Here is a 10,757-nt window from a genome sequence, read left to right on the forward strand (position 1 = left end):
AAAACTTTAAAAAATAACGATTATGACAATCGTCACTTTTCTACGGTACATCTTCACTAGATTTTATTTAAACATATTATCAATACTTATTTTAACCTATTTACGTCAAAAAAATTCAAAAAACTTTAAAAACGACGATTATGACAATTGTCACTTTACTACGGTACATCTTCACTAAATTTTATTTAAACATGTTATCAATACTTATTTTAATATATTTTGGTCAAAAAAATTCAAAAAACTTTGAAAATAACGATTATGACAATTGTTACTTTTCTATGATACATCTTCACTAAATTTTTATTTAAACATGTTATCAATACTTATTTTAATCTATTATCGTCAAAAAAATTCAAAAAACTTTAAAAATAACGATTATGACAATTGTCACTTTTCTATGGTACATCTTCACTAAATTATTTAAACATGTTATCAATACTTAATTTTCGTCAAAAAAATCAAAAAACTTTAAAAATAACGATTATGACAATTGTCACATTAAAATATTATCCTTAAAAAGATCATATAAAATAACATCAAAAAAGTTGATATAAATATTTTTAAAAAATTATTTAAAAAAACACCTCATTTAATAAAAAAATAGATAATTTTACAAAATTGATAAAAAAAAATTATAAAAGATTTCACCTAAAAGATTGTTTTTTTATCTAATAAAATTTACAATATAATTCCTCAATAAAAGATGTATTTACAAAGAAGATTGTGAAAATCACTAATAAATTATATTAAAAAGAAAAGAATATTACATTTTTACAATAGCAGCATATTATTTTTTTTATTAAAAACACATCAAATTAATAGATTTATTTTCATTTCAAAATAAAATCATATCATGTTTATTTGTTGATAATAATAAATTATTTAAATTAAATATAAATAAAATAAATTATTTTACTAAAATAAATAAATAATAATTAATGCTATGCATCGATGCAGAATTTTTGACTAATTTATTTTAGCCAATTTTTAGACTTAGCCCATTTTTAGGCTTAGCCTAATTAGGCTTAACCGATTTTTAGGCTTAGCCTTATTAGGCTTAGGCATAGTTTTTAGCCAATTACGCAACACTAGTCCCTCTTTCATTTAATTTATATAAAATAGGACTTGGGATTGCTATATTAAAGTTATAATACATTCCACTCATATTTATTCGCCCAATTAATAAGAGTCAAATTTTTTTCTTCGCTTTCAGTTACTGTATTTTTAAACATTTCATATTCACTGTTTTACAAATATCTTGAGAGCATTTTAAATGCTGTTTTTAAAGGTTGAAATGATTTCTTCTATTATGAAAAATGAACAATTTAAAATAAAAATGGTGTTGCGACATTATTAATATATTTTATAAAATTATTATTTCTAAAATTTATATTATTAGTTGAATTAAAAAATAGAAAGAGGGAGTTGGCCTACCCTATCCTATATTCCTTTAACATTTAATTTACTCCTTATCTTAATTTCAGTTATTATTTTAAAAAAATAATTATTTCAGTTAATAAATTAGTTTCCCTATGAACATTACTAGAGTTGAGTTATTATTATATTATCAAAAATGAACGTACGTACAAAAACAAAACACAATTATGATGTATGAATAAACCAAGAGAAAAAAATATTTTTTCTAAAATATGATAAAAATCCGGATTATTTGATCAAAAAACATAAAGTAAAAATTGGGAAAACTATAGGAAAAATTTCCTCTATGTTACATCATAACCAAATTTCTAGATACCTAGATACAAATTGCTCAAATTTTGAGATTTGGAATCATTTTAAACGAAGATAACTAATTATATAATTGAAATTATATTATACTTGTTTAATATTATATTTATTGTCTATATATTTTTAATAAAACATTTTAAAAAATCAATATTGACCTTACTTTTTTATAGGAATTTTTCTGTAGTTTCCCCCTAAATTTTCCTCAATTATAGTTTCTTGGGAAGTTTAAATCCTTAGTTGCGAAACAAATGACAAATTGATCTATTTAAAAGATCTGGAATCGTTTTCACTTTCAAACGAAGATAACAGATTAAATAATTAAAATTATATCATATTAGTTTAAATTATATATTAATAGTTTACATATTTAATAAAACATGAAATGTATCTATATTGACCTGTAAAATAATTTTTTAATGGAAATTTTCCAGTGTTTCCCAAATTTCCCTCAATTATACCCGGGAAATTTACAACCCTATGCAGAACTATTATTAGCAACAATACAGGTAAGAAATGTAGACAAGATAAATTTTTTAGATATTATGAAATTTCTATATCAACATGAGCGTCTTATTGCTTCATTCCTCTTAACATTGTAGGAAAAAAAAGAATATATAAAATAATGTAAAAATATTCTTAATATTCTACAAAGGTAAATTTTTATACAGATTTTGACATTTTGGCAATAATAAATTTCTACGGAGATGTGCCAATCTAGCTTCTTAAAGAATAAACGCTTATTATATTTTTTTAGAATTCTTCTTTCATATCTTTGTTTCTTTTTTTATTTCTTCCTTACTTTGCTCCCCTAAAATCCATCTCCCACTTTCACGCAAGAGCTCTGGTGTTCAGATAATGTGAGTACTTAATTTAAGATATTACCAAATTTCAAAAATTGGAAGAGAAAAAAAATGATTATCTAAAGAAAATATTTTTTGACATAAAGCTCCGTATTTGGGTGTTCACATCTCTGAAATAATTAATATAAATTATTTTTTTAAAATTATGATCTTTTAAGAAGATTTTTTATTAGCTTTTTATAGAATATTGTTTTCATAGCTTTTATTCAATAAGCATATCCTCTTCGCTCCAATTATCTGTTTTCCAATGCTGAATGAATGTTCTAATTACACTAGGTGAAAGTGAAATATGCTTGATAAATAGAAGGCGATTTTACCGCACTCCAATAAATTCGCTGAGATGCGTTTCTTTTTATCAAAAAATTTTATCCCAACAATGTCATTATTCTTAAATATCGTTATTTTCGCCTAGCGACATTTTATCACGCGACTATCACGACGACACTTTAACACTCATCATTTGATAACGCCACATTTTATCATGCAACAGTTGAACACGTTACACTTTATCATGATATACTTAAACCTTAATTTAATATTTTTGAAAAGTTAAATTTTGATAATATCTGATTTTATGACTTTTCCATTTAAATTTCGATAATTAAAAAATTTTAATTATTTTTTTTTTGTATTTTTTTTTATTGAAAAAAAAGATATTTTAATTTTAATAAGTATGATTTTTTTAAACTTAATTATCATCTTATCTTGGGAAACAGGAGACATAAGCAATAAGAATGATTTAAATTTATACTTTTTATTAGTAAGTAACTATAAATCAATATAGTAAAAAATATAAATTATTTATAAAATATTTAATTGCACATATGGGCAATTGCTTTAAAAATGTTAAACCAAGTCCATAATTCGAAATACATATCAGCTTTGAGAGGTACGGTGCTGTCCCCATTATGACTTGAAGATATGGGGCCTTTGTTTTGCATATCCTTTTGAATCCCATCTAAAAATTTTCAAAGCGTTGGGTGAGAACATTGGTATAGAAATTGAATTCCATAATGCCACCCTTCAACACAATTAGTTATTCGGGCGACACCTAACGTCGAATTGTGTTTGTTCCATAATCATACATTTTGTTGTTATAAAAGAATTGTATTTTGAGATTTATTTTTTGCGCACCTCCAGCATATTGATTTATTTTTATTTGTTCTAAATTTCATATATTCATAGTTTTGATATAAAAGGGTTGGTTTATTTTGAGATGTAAATTCAAATTCTTACATTATAATTATTAAAAATATATTCTTTAATAAATAATAATATAGAAAATTGAGCCGTATATAGAGAAAATAATATTATATTTATGGAGAAATACAAAACCTTAATTTTTATCTTTGTGAAAAAACGATTGACTTAAAAAATATCAATAGATAAATACATTTTTCAAGAATTTTAAGAGGTAAGAATTTATTTTCATTTTTCATTTAATTTTCTTATTTATAATTTTTAAGTGTCGCATGATAAAGTGACGCGTGATATAGTGACTGAGTGATAAAGTGTTGTCGTGATAAAGTGTCCTCATGATAAAGTGTCGCATGATAAAGTGACACGTGATAATGAACACTTAACTTTAATAAAACTTTTCATTTTTATAATTTCCAATTCTTTAAAATATACACATATACTTTAGTAATTCAAAACATTTTAAAATAATTATATTTAAACCTTAAAATGTTAATGAATGCTCACCTTTTAAATTCTTTAATTTAAATTTTAAAAATATGCTATTTGTAAAAAAACAAAAATAAAATTTTTAATATAAATAGTTATTACAACATAACACTAATTGGAAACACAATTCAAAAAAAAAGAACAATATAAAATCATATATTTTATATTATTTCATAATAATTTTATTACATATATTTATATCTAAAAAGAAAATTGATGAATTTAAATAATATAGTTATATGTAATATAATTATCGGTGTTAGGTTTCCTTGACATCGGCAAAAAAGGTGGGATCGGTACATCTCTTATTTTATGTTAACACATAGGCTAAAATTATTATAAAACTATTTATTTAGATGACATTCGTAAATTGGAGATGTATAGCAATGACAAAAAGATAAATAATATTATATTTGAATCCTTTGAATTGCGTGAAAATGAAATTAAATCATGGAAGCATTTATTAATTAGAACAAAACTTCTCTCTAACAGGCATACTACTATCTTGCAACAATCGTCTCATGAGGTTTTATATGTAATATTTTATAAATTTAATTCGGCAAATGGGCAGATAGTGAGCCTTTTTTAAAAATAACTTATTAAAAAAATCCTTTTCATATATTTATATGTCAAATTTGAAAATAAACTAACTATCAGGCGCGTAACCAAAGAGGGGGGGGGGTAAGTCTCTCAAACTTTCCTATTCTTGTAATTATCATTTTAAACATAAAATATTCCTCCCACACACTTTCCTCTCCCCATAAAATATCTATAATATATTACTATTAAGAAGAATTTGAAAAAAAAAATTAGTAAAAGTGAAAACTTTTTAAAATGATGACTATAATTCAAAATTTTTATAAAAAAAATAGAAATTTTATTATAAAAATATAATATAGCGAAAGAACTATAATAAGTATTCCTAAAGACCTCTAATAAAATTTATGGCGGAAAAACTCGTCTAATAGTGTTTTCCCTCCTTTTGTAAAATCCTGGATACGCTTATGTAACCCGTCATATACATACACTTATATTCACATAGATACTCGACGATAAAAAAAGTTCATTAAAATAATCGCTATTTTGAAAATTGTAATTTTTATTTTAATAAGTCTATATTTATATATTTATACTGATTTTAACGATAAATATTTCAACTATTTATGAAAATTTTTTATATATTTAATTCGCATATAAATTGCTGAATATAATTTCAAAAAAAATATAATATAAGAATAATTATTTATTGTTTAAAAAATTTATATTTTTAAACATTATAATAATATATAAAAATTAAATAAAGTAACAAAATAATTTCTATAAGATGGACCATTTAAAAAAACTTAATTTGTATATTTTTTTATATTATAAAAAATTTACAACAGAATATGAATATATATTTATTAGTGTTATTAAAGTAACTATTAACTAGTTACATTTTTGCTAGTAATTAGTTACATATTTGCTAGTAACTAGTTACATTTTTGCTAGCAACTAGTTACTTATAAAAATATGTATCTAAATAATATATTTAAATAATTAATTTTATTTTTAATATATTTTTTTTAATATAATATAATTATTTATCAAAAGAATATTAAAATTATAATTAACATACTATATCTATATTCTATATAAAAATATATATAAAAGAAGAGAAATTAAAAAATAAAATAATATATTTAGGTTTGGTCGGCGGAGTTTAGTTGGATCGCCAAATTTCGATTAATATTCTTTGTCGAGAAGCCTTCTTTTGGATCACCTGTGATTAAACGTGTTTGACACTTTTCTTTTCCTTTTTTGATTGAACCTTTTCCTTTTTTGTTTGACACTTTTCCTTTTTTTGATCGGACTTTTTCGTTTCTTTTTGGGAATTTTCATTTTTGATTGACATTTTCCCTTTTTTTGATTGGGACTTTTCCTTTTTTGAATGGGAAACCCTGTAATATAATTTCCCGTACAAATAGATTTTCTTTTCTTAAATTGTTACATTACTGGGTTTCATAATTTTGTAACCAAATTCAAGTAATAAACCTATTTTTTAATATTATATTTCTTTACAAATTTCGCAATATATTCCATTATCAATATTTGTACTTACAATTTCATAAGTAATAAATGTATTTTTTTTTTAAATTACTAAATTAGGTCATAAAACTTAGTATAAGGAAAGACAAATAGTAATCATTACTTACTAATAAGGAAAGACAAAGACTATGTAAAACAAAATATAATAATGTAGATATCAAATATCATTTCACTTAATAAGAAATTAATCAAATACACTTCTGACAAATGAATCATGTTCGAACCCAACATCATTTGATGTAGTTGGATTTTTTGACCTAAAGCGACAAAATATTGTTGATTGAACTTATAGAAATTTTATAAAAATCCATTAATACAATTTTAATACTTTTGATTAAATAAAATGTTGTCCTTACATCAAGTGCTCCCATAGAGCGAGTATTAAGTTTAGGGGAAGTTCATTTTTGGAGAGAACGAGCGCGTCTCTTAGATATAAATTTTGAAATCAATTTGTTGTTAAACAAATAAACATTTATTGAACTCTAATTTTTATGAAAAATAAATGTTTTTTTTCAATGCAAATATATATAATATTTTTATTTCGATGTAAATATAAATATATTCAATTTTCCGATATATTTTTTCTTTTTAATTATTTTTTTATATAAATAAATTGTATATTTTTTAAATAATTGATTATAATTTGTACATCCTAATTTTTTTATATTAAATAAATGCGTTCAGGAAATAAATAATGCGTTATATGAAAATGAATGATGTATAAAGTTACTTATAATGCAACTAGTTACTTTTGAAATATAACTGTAACTAACAAATAGTTTTTACCAATGCAACTAGTAACTGCAACGTTATGTTTCAAAAGCAACTTTTAACAACACTAATATTTTTAATATAAAATGACATAAAAAATTCATGTAAATTTTTGATTTTTTGGGGGATAAATTAAATTACAAAATGAAATAGGAAATAAAAATAAACCCATATAAATTATGAAAACATAAAAGTTTGCAAAACATATAAAATGCCTATAAGGTAGGGGAAAGTCCGGATATCGAAGCAGATGGAAAAAAAAGAGAGATGTAGTAGGTGTTAAATTACTGAAAAATATGGAAGGAAAAATGGTTATTGATAGTAGTGGAATTAAAAACTTCTGGAAGACCTACATAGAAAAACTTTTGATCGAAGAGAATCAATGGGATAATGATGTTAGTTATACAAAGGCCAAGGTGTAGATTTGGAAAGGATGAAATTATGAGAGCATTGAAAAAGTTGAAAAGGGGAAAGCAGCGGGTTTAACAATATGGTAACAGAAATGTTTAAAGGTTCTGATGACTTAGGGATTGAATGGTTATGAATTTATGCCCTCTAATTGTCAAACAAGGAACTATTCCTGAGGATTGGTAAAAAATTATTCTAGTATATAAAGGGAAGGGTAATCCTTTAGATTGCGGGTCTTATGGTGCTAAGTATTTGAGTGGGTACTATAGAAGCTGATAAGGGAACAAACGAAGATGAAATGTAGTTTGGTTTTAGACCGGGGAAAGGCACAACATATGCAATTTTAATGGTAAGACAAATACAGGATAAATATCTTGCAAAGGAGAAGAGACTATATTATGCGTTTGTTGATTTGTAGAAGACGTTTGACAGTGTCCCGTGAGGTTACTAGATAGACCTTGAGAAAATCATGTGTGGAAGAATGGCTGATTATGGCAGTAATGGCAATGTATGTGGGAGCACAAACTGCAGTACGAAAGGATGATGAAGATAGTTAAAACTTTGAAGTGAAGGTAGGACTTCATCGGGAATCGGTGCTGAGACTCTTATTTATCTTAGATGTGGTGGCTTGAGAGATGCGTGAAGGACTTCCATGGTAGTTATTATATGTAGATGACCTTGTATTAATTGTCAGCAAGGAGGAATTGAGGAATAAAATTACTACATGGAATATGGCTATGGAAGCATTGGATCTGAAAATGAATGCGGTAAATACAGAAATGATGATTAGTGGGGATAATTGGAAGTGGAGGAATCCAGCAATTGGCCATATGGTGTATGTGAAAAAGGAGTTGCTAGAAATTTAATCCAATGCATCTGATGCCAGAGGGTGAATAAAAGATGTAGTGGGAAAAAGGAAGCAAGTGTGAAATTTATTTGTAGAACATGCATAAAAGATTTACATAATAATGATAACAGAAATGGTGGTTTGAATATTGGCAATGGGTCAACCATGGAAATGAAAAAGTTTTGCTATTTGAGTGATATGCATTCTAACAAAAAACGTCTTTAAAGATAAAGGGAAAATTACTTAAGATGTGTGAAGAGTTGCTTAGTTTATGACGTTGAAACATGGACAATGAAAGTGGCTCACGAAGCCAAATTGGAAAGATCGGAGATGATGATTGGAAAAAGCGGAGATGATGATTGTAAGATGGATGTGTGGCTTATCAGGGAGAGAATAACTAGCAAGGAATTGTGAGAAAGGATGTGAATAGAAGTGATTGGAGTAGTAATGAGAGGAAATAGACTAATATGGTTTGGGCATCTGGAACAAGGCAAAAGATGACTGGGTAAAGAGATAAACCTTGATGGAAGTAGAAGGATCAAGACCTCGAGGAAGGTCCAAGATGACCTGGATAAAGGTAAAAAATGGAGAAGAAAAATCAGAGGGGAAACTGGATAAAGCTGCAAATCATTATTTAACTGATAATATCATAAAAATTATCCAGATCTTTTATTAATGCTTTAATTTATTCACATTAACAATTAAGGAAAATTTATATCTTACTTAATTGTTACTTTAATATAATATTTAATTTTCAATTAAAAAAGGTAGTTCTTATTACATTGTATTTTGGAACTTCTTCCATTGATATTGGCACATATATAGGGCATTTAGATTTAGCTTGTAAATTATGTTAATGGAAGAATTTAAACCAGGATTATGATAATTTGTAGATGTTGGATAAAAAGATTCTTTTGAAAAATGTGCACGTAGAGACCTGAGTATTTGTTTGGTTTAAAAAATAATCTTTTAACTGTATTGGTCCCCTTAATTAAAAGAGGTTTAATTAGAAACCTAGATAATTTAAAAAAAATAATCATTTAGATTCAAAGCCACATCTATTCCATATAATAATAAATGATCAGGAATAAAAATAATAGTAAAAGAGAAGTTAGAGATATTAACATTATATATATAAATTAAAAAATAGTAAAAATATAAAATTATAGAATTTTATTTTTACTTACAAATGGTTTCCAAATGAATGATGTTTTTATAACATTATACAATTGGCGTTGAGCAGTCCATGATATAAATCTATGGTCATATCATATAGGGTAGGTTAACTCTAGCCCACATTAAAAAATAATGTTCAAATTGGATAAATATATATAAAATTAAAATAAATAACACGACTCATAATACACCTTTTCTTATAATTTTATATTTATTTAAGATCTCGTATGATTCGCACAAATTAATTAACATATTAATCAACAGAGAATTACAGGTTTTATCTCATGTCATATCTTTTATTGATGAAAAGCTAGAATCCTTTGCTGCATAAAATTTGAATATATTATATAAATGCATTTGTTTACACTTATCGAAGCATATTAGCTTAAAAAAATGTTAGCAATATTATTAAAATGTACTTGTGTATATTTATCTTTTTTTTTAATTATTGTAAAATGAACAATTTGATATTAGTTATTACCGCGTTAGTTATTTATATTTCTAGAAATATTTAATTTAAAGACCATATTAATTTGAGATTTTTAAAAAATTTCGAAAAAAGATCCAGTGGATGATAGCTTTTAAATTTTATTCAACCCAATAAATTGGTTCTTACAAGCTTAGAATTGATTTTAAGAATAACTAAACTGTTTAACGTTTAGGATTTATTACATCACAATGTCTTACCTCTCTAATAATCTCTACGCCTTTCTCTATTCAAAATATGACAGATATATTATATTACAAACGCTCCCCATTATAGTTATTAAAGTGAATTTCAAACACGGTAAAAATTATTGGTATCCCCTTTTTTTTATTTACTATATTCTTAAGATTTAAATATGATAACTATATATATATTCATTTTGATAATCACTTTTACCTTTTTATTAATTAGTATCCAATAACATACTATTTAAAAAATTATAAAATAAATACAAAATAAAAAAAAAGATCAAAATATTATATTTTAAATCTTCCATAACCATAAATTTATTAAAATATTTTATTTAATTTCTTTTTACATAAAACCTAGTTAAAAAAATATATAATTTATAAATTTATAAAAGAAACCATAAATTGTGTCTAAAAATTTCTATTTGAATTTTTTGTCGAATAAAAAGAAATTCTCTGGGTTCATTTGTGAAAAGTTGTATTTTATTACCCAGATTTTT

General features: G+C 24.4%; 1 protein-coding gene across 3 annotated transcripts in view; it reads left to right on the plus strand.

Annotated features, from left to right (window-relative positions):
- Nucleotides 1–10,364, plus strand: part of LOC135928049 (actin-histidine N-methyltransferase-like) — a 70,353-nt gene extending 59,989 nt beyond the window's left edge. The window contains exons 11-12 of one of the 3 annotated variants that reach the window (XM_065464374.1): nucleotides 4,649–4,818; nucleotides 5,192–5,410. In XM_065464374.1, coding sequence (XP_065320446.1) covers nucleotides 4,649–4,818; nucleotides 5,192–5,218 — 197 coding nt within the window. In that variant the 3' untranslated portion in view covers nucleotides 5,219–5,410. Of the gene's footprint in view, nucleotides 1–4,648; nucleotides 4,819–5,191; nucleotides 5,411–9,802 lie in introns of those variants that run through there. The other 2 variants (XM_065464373.1, XM_065464375.1) reach the window with 2 other exon arrangements.
- Nucleotides 10,365–10,757: the final 393 nt, after the last annotated feature.

The sequence above is a fragment of the Gordionus sp. m RMFG-2023 genome, chromosome 4 (genome assembly GCF_954871325.1).
Source record: "Gordionus sp. m RMFG-2023 chromosome 4, tfGorSpeb1-WG-v2, whole genome shotgun sequence".
Classification (NCBI taxonomy): domain Eukaryota; kingdom Metazoa; phylum Nematomorpha; class Gordioida; order Chordodea; family Parachordodidae; genus Gordionus; species Gordionus sp. m RMFG-2023.